The sequence below is a fragment of the Syngnathoides biaculeatus genome, chromosome 9 (assembly GCF_019802595.1).
Source record: "Syngnathoides biaculeatus isolate LvHL_M chromosome 9, ASM1980259v1, whole genome shotgun sequence".
Lineage (NCBI taxonomy): Eukaryota > Metazoa > Chordata > Actinopteri > Syngnathiformes > Syngnathidae > Syngnathoides > Syngnathoides biaculeatus.
In genome coordinates this window covers 16,563,337-16,576,434 of record NC_084648.1, presented here as the reverse complement: position 1 = coordinate 16,576,434, position 13,098 = coordinate 16,563,337, and the positions used below count along the sequence as shown (strand labels likewise).

At 42.5% G+C, this 13,098-nt stretch overlaps 1 protein-coding gene across 5 annotated transcripts in view; it reads left to right on the top strand.

Moving 5' to 3' along the window:
* Positions 1 to 13,098, top strand: part of LOC133505984 (axin-1-like) — a 46,003-nt gene that overhangs the window by 22,951 nt on the left and 9,954 nt on the right. For 4 of the 5 annotated variants that reach the window (XM_061829604.1, XM_061829607.1, XM_061829605.1 and 1 more), the window contains exons 6-12: positions 1,921 to 2,098; positions 7,128 to 7,818; positions 9,310 to 9,503; positions 10,888 to 11,034; positions 11,970 to 12,104; positions 12,187 to 12,283; positions 12,851 to 12,988. In XM_061829604.1, the coding sequence (XP_061685588.1) occupies positions 7,198 to 7,818; positions 9,310 to 9,503; positions 10,888 to 11,034; positions 11,970 to 12,104; positions 12,187 to 12,283; positions 12,851 to 12,988 (1,332 nt within the window). In that variant the 5' untranslated portion in view covers positions 1,921 to 2,098; positions 7,128 to 7,197. Of the gene's footprint in view, positions 1 to 1,920; positions 2,099 to 2,620; positions 2,770 to 7,127; positions 7,819 to 9,309; positions 9,504 to 10,887; positions 11,035 to 11,969; positions 12,105 to 12,186; positions 12,284 to 12,850; positions 12,989 to 13,098 lie in introns of those variants that run through there. The other variant, XM_061829606.1, reaches the window with a different exon arrangement.

Here is a 13,098-nt window from a genome sequence, read left to right as displayed (position 1 = left end):
GGCGACAGATCCCTGAGCAACTCCAAACACACATCAGTCACATCTTCCAATACTTTTTCTGACTTGAAACGTGGTTGGGTTGGTTGTCTTCAAACTTCTTCTTCTTTTCCTTTCGGCTTGTCCCGTCAGGGGTCGCCACAGCGTGTCATCTTTTTCCTTCTAACCCTATCTCGTGCATCTTCTTCTCACACCCACTGTCCTCATGTCCTCCCTCACAACATCCATCAACCTTTTCTTTGGTCTTCCTCTCGCTCGTTTGCCTGGCAGCTCCATCCTCAGCACACCTCTCCCAATATACTCACTCTCTCGCCTCTGGACATGTCCAAAACTTCTAAGTCTGCTCTCTCGAACCTTGTCTCCAAAACATCCAACTTTGGCTGTCCCTCTAATGACCTCATTTCTAATCTTATCCAACCTGTTCACTCCAAGTGACAACCTCAGCATCTTAATTTCTGCTACCTCCAGTTCTGCTTCCTGTTGTTTCTTCAGTGCCACCGTCTGTAATCCGTACACCATGGCCGGCCTCACCAATGTTTTATAAACTTTTCCTTTCATCCTAGCGGAGACTCTTCTGTCACATAGAACACCAGACACCTTCCGCCAAGTGTTCCACCCCGCTTGGACCCGTTTCTCCACTTCCTTACCACACTCATTGGTCTGTATTGTTGACCCCAAGTATTTGAAGTCGCCCACCCTCGCTATCTCTTCTCCTTGAGGCTTCACTCCTCCCCCACCCCTCACATTCACGCACATATATTCTGTTTTACTTCGGCTAATCTTCATTCCTCTCCTTTCCAGTGCGTGCCTCCATCTTTCTAATTGTTCCTCCGCCTGCTTCCTGCTTTCACTGCAGATCACAATATCATCTGCGAACATCACGGTCCAAGGGGATTCCAGTCTAACCTCATCTGTCAGCCTATCCATTACTAAGGCAAACAGGAAGGGGCTCAGCGCGGATCCCTGATGCAGTCCCACCTCTACCTTAAATTCTTCTGACGCACCTATAGCACATCTCACTGCTGTTCTTCTGCCCTCATACATGTCCTGTACTATTTTAACATATTTCTCCACCAGACTTACGCATGCAGTACCACAGTTCCTCTCTTGGTACTCTGTCATAGGCTTTCTCTAGGTCTACAAAGACACAATGTAGCTCCTTCTTTAGTATCCAACAAAAACAAAGGAATTGGCCTTGCTGTTGCAATATGTTTGGTGGGGACTGGAAGTGCTTGGGGAGAAGTTCAGGGTATCGATGTCTTGCTCAAGGGCATCACAGCCGTGGCTCCGGTTGATATTGTGAGCTAAAGTTCCGTTGTGGCATCCGCTCAAGCTCTGTTCAAGAAATACACAAAAAAGATTCATAAAAATGTAGAATAAGATATAAAATCTATTAAGACATTGCGATGAATGAAAATATTTTATAAACCCATGCCAAGAAATCGAAGGGAGGTACAAATGATTTTCAGGGGCTGACAACACATCGGATGTGCAAACCTTTTCAGAATAAAACCTCTTTTTTGGCGAACACTTACGGCTATGATAGTATTTTATTTTTAGTGTTAATCATAATAGTACTTGGAGAGCTACATATTTGTTTCAGGTGGCTCTTGGTGCGAAATGTCTGACAGCTACTACGCTAAACGATTGTTTGATTGCGAAATTAGTCGATTAATTTGATCATCAGTTAGCTGTTGATTGATCAACGAAATGTGACAGCTGTAATTCGATTATTAGAGATAAATCTCAAAGAGAAAAATGAAGCCCCTGGGACATTATAAACATTTAACTACAAAGGCACACAAGCACTCTCTCTCTCTCTCTCTCTCTCTCTCTCTCTCCTCTCTCTCTCTCTCTCTCTCTCTCTCTCTCTCTCTCACTCTCTCTCTCTCTCTCGCTCTCGTATTATTGCCGTGGAGCCAGTCTGCCACCATGGGGTGTTGAGTTGGAGGGAGGGGGCAAAGACGTCGGCTTCATTTCTTCTTCTTTTCCCCCCCGACATTCACGCCAATGAAGCCTTCCTTATGCCGCCTTGCGGAGTACACACTCGGCGCCAGAATCCCCAATGCGGCACGACACGGGGATCGGCCTCTCAGAGACGGTAAGACTTTTTTTTTTTGGCGTGTATAGCTTGAGAAACAGTGCGAGTCTGTGTGAGTGTGTGTTGAGTGTAAGGGGAGCTCCTTGGAGCTAACGCTAACTAGCATGCTAAAGTGGCTAACATGCTAGCAGACTGAGTGGAAAACGTGCCCCTCCGCTTTCTTATTTTTGTTTGCATCGCGGGCGGGGTTGAGCACTTTTTAAAGTTGTTTTTGAAATTAAAAAAATGAGTTGCCGTGAAAGTAGCATCGCGGTGGTGATGGAGGGAGGGAGGGGGGGGTGGATTTTGGTTCTCGCTCGGGCCGTTTTATGTAGTTGTGGAGTTTGTTGCTGTAGTTCCCCCATCCCCCACAAGCACACCGCCCCTCTCGCAAGGCCCAAGATGAATGAGATTCTCACTTCAAAGCCTTGGCATGCTCACTGGTGGTTGGTGGGCACAGCTTCAAGGCTAGTTAGCCCCCCCCCCCCCGCGCCCCCCAGCCCTCCGTGCTAGCTGGAGCCAGCCTGTTAGCAAATTCGCGTTAACTCACTCTCGACGCGCTGTTGTCGATTTCAACAGGTTATTTCTTCAAAAGGAGGTTAATGTTAATTTTCATTTTTTTTGTACGCGATAATCGAACTCAGGCGGCGGCAATCGGTAGAAGGCTCGCCGCTAGCAAACTTTTGCTAACAGTAGGTATCTGTCAGCGCTGGGTAGAAGGAAACTACTATTGTTTGTTCTGCATTCCGGCTATTTTTTTTCTATTAATTCCAGTATTATCCCACGTGTTACTCAGCCAAAAATAAAAACAATTGCGAAAATACATTTAAACAGGCCAAAACAACCTCAAACTAAGAAGCTTTGTCCCAATGCTCTCACTTTCCGATCTTTAGCCAGTATTTATTTAAGCCATATTGTACTGAGGAACCAGGACTGTTCAAGCGGTATTAACTAGGTATATGTGTTAAATTTCAACGATTAATTGATTTACATGGCTGCACGGTGGATGACCGGTTAGTTCATCTGCCTCACAGTTTTGAAGATGAGGGTTCAATTCCAGTTTCAGCTGTGTGCGGTTTGCATATTCTCCCCCCGTCCCTGTGTGGGTTTTCTCCATGTACTCAGGTTACCTCCCACATCCCCTAAAACATAAGTTTAATTGACGACACTAACGTTCCTGTAAATGTGAATGGTTGTTTATATGTACCCTGCGAGTGGCTGGCAACCAGTTGATGGCGTATCCTGCCGCTGGCTTGGAGATAGCTGGGATAGATTCCGGTATGCCCACATCCCTGGTGAAGATAAGTGAGATAAGAGCTTATATTTATCACTGAGGCAAGAACACTATAAAATGCAAAATAGGAAATTAATGCAAAGTGCCAAGCCTAGCATCTTCATAATTTGCAGCCTTTTTTAATAAAACAAATTCCTTCAATTTTCCTTATTCGTATCAGGGCTTGGACCCGAACCTTCGTGAATACCAAGTGTTCACTATATTCATCCATCCATTATTTGAGCCGCTTATCCTCACAATGGTCGCGGGCGTGCTGGATCTTATTCCAGGTATTTTCGGGCTGAAGGCAGGCACATGAACAAACAACCATTTGCACTCACATTCACACCTGCGGGCAGTTTAGAGGCTTCAAATAACCTGCCGTGCATGTTTTTGGGATTTGGGAGGAAACCAGAGTGCCCGTACAAAACCCATGCAGGCATGGGGAGAACATACAAACGCCTCACAGGCGGGGCCGGGATTAGGGGAAACGCTCTAACCAGCGTCACACTGCGCCATACTGCGACACAACTTTTTCCCCATTTGACTATATCCAGGAGAAGGGCTGCACGATTATGGGCAAAAAGATAATCAGAATAATTCTGATCAATATTCTAATCACGATTGTTCCTCGTGTTAAGGAAAACATGTTTTCAGTGCAAAATTAAACATGACATAATTTTTTTACAAAAACAAAAATGTGTCCAAGAATTTTAAATTTACAAGGACTAACTGAATCAATATGATATTACAGAGTACAATTATGAAGTGCAACTTAAGTGCAAAGGCAGTTTATGCATAAATCAAACCATAATATTAGGTAGGGGTTTTATTTGACTATCTCTGTCAAGAGAGTTAATTGTCTTGGCCAGGTATGGCTGCATTGTTCTGCTTGACCATAGGTCAGTTGTCCCAAATTATAAAGAACTGGAAAATTGTGATTTCCTTCCCTATTTTCTCCTGGCGTTTTTCAGAAAGGTTAGGCCAGCCTCCGGCGGGTTACCGTAATGCATAATAATATGAAGAATTGTTGTGGGGAGTGGCTTGACGTTGTCTTCGACTGGAGGCTGGTCTGACTGTTCCTTTTTCATACAGTTTTTTTGTGTCTAGTATTTTCAGATATGATAATGTTTTTGCCCATTTTTTTTCCTGATGGTTGAAAGGATTAGTTGTTACCTCTGCTACATGCGAAAAACCCTTTACGGGCATGGGTTGCAAATTTGCAACAGGTTTAATATAATCGAAAGTTTTAAGTCCACAGTATCATTTTCTGAAAGTATCGGATTTTTCTCTCTGCAAAATTTTATTTGGTCCAGAGAGGGTTAACATGACTTTGACTTTGATTTCACTTGCTATGAACTGAAACATCCACACAACGGATGTTGAGCCCTTTTCAAGGCGCTTGCGCCTCACCATCATCCCCAATGTTTGCTGGACTTTATTCTCTCTGCATGACTTGCTTGCTCCTTGGATCACAGAGTAAATGTCTAGTACTTTAGGATCCCACTGCAGGATGTCTATTGTGCTTGCGTTTAGGCAAATTAATGAATCCATGCATTAACCATGCATTTGCATGACTACTTGTAGAGAAAGGATTTTAAGTTTATAGGCAGCAGATTTTAAATGGAAAAATCATCAACAATCGGGCTAATTTCATAGGGACAGCTATGGTTGGAATTCGCTTAATCGTGCGGCACCCCTATTCAGGAGGTTTAATTTCTCGTCTGGTGACATCTTGGTGTTATTCAGAAAGCAAAAGATTAAATAAATACATGGAAAGAGGTGCTTTTTTTCAGTGAATGCTTTGTATTTAAAAAAAAAAAAATGCAAGTCCCCTGCAGGTGCTGAAAAACTACTTTTAACTTGGTGTCTTGACTTAGGAGATGATTTCGTTTTGTGACCACTTTCGCAGCTCAAATCACTTGTATCTCATATCAAGTCTGGCCATGACATGAATGGAAATTGACCCCTCCGTACAGGGCACTTAACCACGCCTCCTGAAGTGACGTCACGCCACGTGCGCTGACGTAAGACAAACAGTAAAAATGGCAAATACAATACAATACATTATGAACCGAGACAAACTCCATGCTTCTGATTTCATTCAAATCAACGATATATTATAGATTCTAAATACAATACATTCTTAACTGAGAGGGACGCCATGCTTCTGATTTCATTCAATCATTCACACGTAGCAATGTTATGCTAGCGGAGAACGTCTCATTCATTTATACGAGACGTGTATTAAAAATCAAATTTAGGGCATATCTTCGTGCAAACACAGTCTGGTTAAGCTTCGGTAGCGAGCCAGAAAGAAATCAATATGTTTGTGCAGTCCGATAATCGCTAAATATCGCTCAACAAAGAATAAGCGTGTGAATCGTTCACACGTAGCGGTGTTATGCTAGCGGAGAACGTCTCATTCATTTATACAAGACGTGTATTAAGAATCAAATTTAGGGCATATCTTCGTGCAAACACAGTCTGGTTAAGCTTCGGTCGCGAGCCAACAAGAAATCAATACATTTGTGCAGTCCGATCATCGCTAAATATCGCTCAACAAAGAATAAGTGTGTCAATCGTTCACACGCAGCAGTGTTATGCTAGCGAAGAACTTCGAATTCATTTATACGAGACATGTATTGAAAATCAAATATAAGGCATACCTTCGTGCAAACATATCTGTTCCGGTTGATATTAGATGGATTTAGTTGATGATGCGGTCTTCCACAAAGTTTGATCCATCGAAGGCATTTTTCATACTGGGTCTTCGGTTTTGGAAAGGGTACGAATGGAACTCCACCAACTAGCCTTTCAGGATACCTGTCGTCACTATTACAAAGTCCGTGACGACACCTCTTAACCATATTTTTTGTTAAATAACCCAAATACGCGATAAAACGCTAACTAAACCTATACTGGACCATGCAATGTTGTCTGAGAAAATGGCGGGAGCAAAAACGGGCTTTGGTTTATGCAGATCTCTGGCCTCTGATTGGTCAGTGACGCGGATTGCGCAATATCCACGGAGGGTTCAATTACATTAACCAATCCCCAAGTAGTTTTATTGTTGTGTCATTCAGACAAAAGTCTGACACCCTGTAGTAAACACGTTATGCCTTTAAACAGCATGTCTGAGTGAGGGCCGTTTACCCCTTGTCGCGCACACTCCACACATTCCCCCATGCGCTGTGCAAACCAGCTGCCGTCTGTCTGTCTTTCTGAAGCAAAACTTACGTTCCAAAAACCTCCACTTCATAATCGCAAAGATAATTTTTTGGGAAACGTACTTTGTGCTAATTTTTATCAGAAGAGCAAATATACCTGAAACAAATGATGTTGACCAAATGATATTTACAGTGTGAGACAAAGCACAAGTTAGCATTGCGCGTGGATTTTGAGACCCCCGCAGTATTTGTCAGAAAAATTTGTCTGTTAAACCTGTCAGTGCACTGAGGTTCAAAATTAATTGCAGGTGGCTGGTCTGAAGCACAAACTCAAATCAAGTCACTGCTCACAAGTAAGGCAAAAACAAATTTGCTTAGCATTGACTCCTATGAGGAAAAATTCGTAAGTGCGATTACCCCAGTACTCATAAGTTGAGCATCCACTCTTAAGTTTTTTTTTGTTTTGTTTTTTTTTTTTGCGAACCACAACATAACCTCAGGTTAATGTACTGTGTGGGTGTCTTGCCGTAATAATAGACTTGACGCTCTCCCTCCCCCATGATTTCCTTTGTGACACCAACCGCTATTTTTGTCTCCCTTTTTGCAGGGTGAATTGTTTGTCTGCAAAATCATCGCTACAGAGGCAAGTGTGACCTCCGCTGTGCGCAACCAGAGACATGAGCGTTGTCAGGGACTTAAACGGGATCGGCTTCAGAGGCGGTGGTGGCGTGGCGGCTCCGCTGAGGGTCCCGGCCCATTTCACAGAGGATGCGCCGCGGCCGCCGGTCCCTGGCGAGGAGGGCTCAGACGTGGAGCTGCCCGTGCAGTCGGCAGCCACGCGTACGGGCGCACTCTCGCAGACTCTCGGGTTTCCGCTCTCCTTAACCGCCAAGCTAGCCGACTCTTCTGGGTACGCACCCTCCTCGTCGTCATCCGCAACCCCCCGCCGCCCTGACTTGGACCTGGGCTACGAACCTGAGGGCTCGGCCTCGCCCACACCGCCCTACCTGAAGTGGGCTGAGTCGCTTCACTCACTGCTGGATGACCAGGAGGGCATTCAGCTGTTTCGCAACTTCCTCTGCCAGGAAGGCTGCGCCGACCTTCTGGACTTCTGGTTCGCCTGCTCGGGATTCCGTAAAACAAGCCCAGAGAAGAGGGTCAAGTTGGCCAAGGCCATCTACAGGAAGTACATCGTCGACGGCGGTGGTATCGTTTCCAAGCAGATCAAGCCGGCTACCAAGAGCTTCATACGAGACTGCGTGGGGAGGCCGCATCCTGACCCTGCCATGTTTGAGCAGGTACGTTAGTCATACAAACGTTACACCGATGAATGTTGACTTACTTGGCTTGGAGAGGGTTTAAATCATGGTCTTTCCATCAAGGCAGAGGTTGTGATTCCGGGCAGACGTGGTACCATTATGACCATTACGTATGTTGCAAGCAAGTCCCTGTGTGAGCACTTAATGGCTCTAACATGTATTACAAAGCACACCTTTCATAGTACATCCAAGCCAAGTGAATTTGTGAATTTGTCAAGCCTTTTCGGAGTACGACTGTGTTTTGGGGAAAATGTGGAGTTAAAAACAAGTGACATTTAAATTACAGTAATGTGAGCTTTGCATTAATCTGAAGCTATTTCTTCGCAACTGAATACTTGCACTTCGTCACAATATCTTCTCCTGAAACATTGCCTTCACTGGTCAGCTTCATTTACGACATGCAAACCTGAGAAATGGCTGCATGTTGTCTGTCAGTGTCATGAATTATCACTTTTAAACTGCTTGTAATCATCTGTGAAGTTTCACCTACATTAATTACTCTGAAAAGCTAAAAATATGTACAGGAGCGATTCTCAAACCTTTTGGTGTCGAAGGCCACTGGCATATTTTTGATCGACTCAGACATCCTAGTGTCGTAATTTGATAGAAACACGTTGTATTGCATTATAGCCTCTAATTACTCTTTGAGGCAAATAGGAGCTTTCATATGTAACTTTGAGATCAAAACTGCATACTTTTGCAGTAGCTTAGACAAAATTTATACAGTGGTTCCAGAAATATGATGTAATGTAAAAAGCATTTTATCCAATTTATTTCAGAATTATGTAACCAGACAGTATAGCTATGCAGTAGAGTTAAGTAATAAGAAACCAAGCCAAATTTGTTTTTTTTTTTTTTTTTTTTTTACATACAACTTGTAAGGTAATGAATTTTCCCACAGCACCTTCCTGCAGATGTTTCACAACAAATGATGTCTGTCCACTGAAATGCCATGGGACTCATAATTAAAAAAAAAAAAAAAAAGATCATGTTAAGATGTATCAACTCAGCAGCGTTATGCAGTAACGTACGGTACCGTATTTTGTCATTACTTTTTTATAGTACTGTAATATTCTATGGCCTCAGTAAACATGTCTAATATGAGTTCAGATCACTCACACATTCCCGAGTTGGATATGTTTTTCTGCCACAAACCACAGCACAATTTTTCAAGTCTATTAAAACTATTGTCCATTTTATTTATTGAACAACAAGTCGAATTATTGTGACAGGTCTAATTCTTACCCTATGCAGTTTAGTTAGCTAAATGTCTGACGATTGACTCAAATAATTATATTTCCGATAATGTCACAGAATCTTTTTTTAAAAGTAATTTTGTTTTCACTGACTCATTTCAATTGCACCATGGAGCACTAAGAGTCAACAGACCCCTGGTTTAGAAACACTCTTGTATTGTATCTTAGATATGCAGTATTTGATACTGATGAAATTATCTCACTTATGTCACAGGCCCAGACGGAGATCCAGGCCACGATGGAGGAGAACACCTACCCTCTGTTTCTCAAGTCGGACCTGTACTTGGAATACACGCGCACCGGCGGTGAGAGCCCCAAGCTGAACCCCACTGACCAGAGCCCGACATCGGGGCCCACCAAGCCCGTGCCGGGCTGCTTGCCCACACTGACGGAAGACGAAGAATGGAGGTAAGACTGATGGTGTCCTACATGTGTCAGGTGTTAGAAATTCTAACCAAAATGTTCCCTTTAAAGGGGAGATGCTACGCAAAATTGACTTTGTAATGTAATGCCGCTGTGTAACGCATCACACAGAGCTTATTTGGTAAACATGAACTGTTACTGAAGTGTCTCTGTTATGTGGATGCACACACCCATTTTTTTTCATGATTTTGAAGCCTCTTTTTATGTACTTGGCATTTAAAAAAAAAAAATCAATAATTCAAATTTGACAAGGTTGTTAACGGCACTCTTCTCTGGTGTGTCATATCCATCCATCCATCCATCTTTCATATCCTCACAAAGGGCGCGGGAGGTGTCATATTTACACATGCATAAATGTAGTGTTTTGCTATAGAATAGGAATAGAACAGGAATCTGACACACAAGAGAACCCTTGTACAATTGCGTTTTTTTGGGGGGGGTGTGTCATCTATTATTTGCTGAAAAACTGACCACTGTTTTTTGTTGCTCAAGCCAATTCACTAATACAATCTGGGGCAAAGGAAATAATTTGAAGTGAGTTGAGATGCTTCATTTACACCAGGGTAGTCATCTTGTAGAATCTTTAAGCCAATAGCAGGGCTTTTAATGGAGGGTTGATTATTACTCATATTTACAGCAGTGATCAGTACCTATCCTACTAGTGGAAGTTCAATGTAAACTCTTATTTTGTAATGTGATGATTTTGGTTTGAGAAGGGAAAGATAGAACAGAAAACAGTAACAGTATAATCATCATAGTGTATAACAATTGTGTTGCTACCGAGACGTTTGATTCTTTCCATATTAAGAGGAGCAGGAAGTCCGTGCTCCACCCTGTGAACAAAATAATACTGCTAATAGAACATAATACAATACAACTAATACTAATACAACAATAGACATTGCAACGAGTTTCGGCCAGTGACTTGACAACTTGATTGGACAAGCTTTGACTCAAGGCGCTATCATGTCAAAGCCAAAGGGTAAACAGAACTGCTCTGTTAGCACAGATTAGTGTGCGCTCACAGCATTACCAGTGTTAGCAATTGAAAATAATTTCTTAATAATATTTGGATTAGTCGTTGGTGTAGGATTAGAGGGTATTTGTGTATGGCCACGTAAACTATCACACGACTACCTTGATTGACAAGTGTATTCTGGTGTCTTGATGAAGAAATGCTGCATCCACTAGTGGTAATGCGATGGAATCTCTATGGGCAATTGCTTTACAGCTATGTGAGTTAATAGTTTTTACTAATTATCACTCGCATGATAGGGGGAGGTTTGTGTTATTACTAAAGCATGCTATAAACGGGATTTTTTTTAGAATCTTTGTTTTGAATTGTGACAAAAATGTCATGTTCTTTCAGGTGTGGAAACGGGCAAAGGGAAGCAGACCAAGAGGAAGAGGAATGCGGAGACACGCCGGCGGGAAGGCTGACCCACAGCCTGCTAACGCAGACCGTACCGCAGAGGACCTCCACCAGCAGGCGCCGGCAAGACACCAGGGAGTACAGGTTAGATTCAACAGGATCTTTAGTGATACGTATACAGTTGTACCTTGACTTACGAGTGCCCTTAAAAAACTTAAAAATATTTCAAGTTTTGAAGTGTTACTTGTAGGGATGTTATGTCATCTATATCTCATGGTTGTTGTTTTTTGATTTATTGGGAAAACTCATTGTATTGCAGGATGACTCGCGTAGTGCAGGAAGGTTTATGGTACAGATGAGGCAAGGAGGTGAAAAATGGAGAACAGAAAAAAGTATTTTCCTTGCTTGCCTTAGTAGTTCCTGTGTGTTTTCTGACTGTTTTTGTGAAAAAGACATCTTCAAATCATATATCAACCTGCACTTCTATCCCCGCACAACCAATGTGTACATTCTAGTATCTGGATGTACTTCCAAAATGTTATTATTGCTGCAGCAGTAATCACATTATGCTCACAATAACAAAACTGTTCATTGAGAAATTGGTTGTTTACTAACTAGACAGTATTTACTGACATTAAAAACCATAAAAGAAAACATTGTGGTGTTTTGTAGGGAGAAGTGGAAAATTGATGTACATGTAAATTGTGGACTTTCCACTGATCTGATCATCTATATCGGATTGACCGATATTTTGCAATTAATGTCAATTTTATGATTGTCCTTTGTTTCATACACATTTCGACAGTAAATTTACACTAGGAGTGGCAATATACAGCTTGAAGCCCCCTTTTTTTTTTTTTTTTTTTTTTTGAAGAGGTGTCCATACTCTCCATAATGCTGGTTGCTTTGAAGGTTCGTTGCCGCCATAGCTTGCCCTTGGAACTACAATTTTTGCTTGCAAGTCAAAAGTAAAAACAAAGGCCGAGTGGTGACTCGTATGTCGAAAAAAAACTTGTAAGTCAAGGTATACCTGTAGTAAGATAAAAAATAATAATACTGATGGTAATGTCTGTTGTCAGACCCTGGAGAGAGCCGGTGAACCCATACTACGCCAACATGGGTTACGCTCGTGCCCCCGCCACCAGTGCCAACGACAGCGAGCAGCAGAGTATGTCGAGTGATGCTGACACGCTGTCGCTGACCGACAGCAGCGTGTAAGTCGCAACATCTATTTTGCATCTCCATTATCAGTGGCATCACGATTGTTCAGTTCCCCCCTTCGATCTGTGTCCACAGAGATGTTATTCCTCCTTACCGATATCGTAAGCAGCATCGCAAGGAGATGCATGAAAGTGCCAAAGCAAACGGACGTGTGCCCCTACCTCATATACCTGTAAGTATAATTTCTCATCCGTTAGAGTGAGGTGTGGTCTTTTTAAAATTTTAATTTGTTGTTTAGTTAACAGTCGCTCAAAATTTCAGATCACATTTTGGAGTCTGCACCCAGAAATGTGTTGATTTGTTGATGTGCTAACTCAACAAAAACTGTGTTCCCCAATGTTATTTTTTTATGTATTTTTTTTTTTTCAGCGTTATTTTGGCTTTCCATGCCATACCATGTGTTCAATACTTTTTTTTCCCCCATGTGTCATTTCACATTAATACACACAACCTAATATCAAAAGCCTTTTTGTTAAACTTACTCTCCATCTATGGATTACTTGGGTTGTCCCAACATCTGGTGAAATTTTCAGGTCAATAGCACCTTTGGAAGTAGAAAAATGGTGACGTGTTAAGTACTAAATTCTGCTGCTGTGTGTGTGTGTGTGTGTGCATGTATAATAGTACTCAAAAATTACAAAAATACTGGGAGAAAATATACAAATATGAGGAAGCATGAAAAGATACACCAAAATAAAAACCATATTGATCTATAGCTGCATTTGTGCATGCCATGCAGCGCACGTATCGCATGCCAAAGGACATCCACGTAGAGCCTGAAAGGTTTGCAGCCGAGCTCATCAGGAGGCTGGAGATGGTTCTCCGGGAGCGAGAGGCCGAAGAGCGACTGGAAGAGAGGCTGAAGAGAGTTCGACTGGTGAGTATTAGTGTGAATGCCATTTCACTGATCACTCATCGGAATTAACATCAATCATCATTCGTAATGTGACAGAGACAGACGCAGAGGTGGGTAGCCAAAGTCGAAAA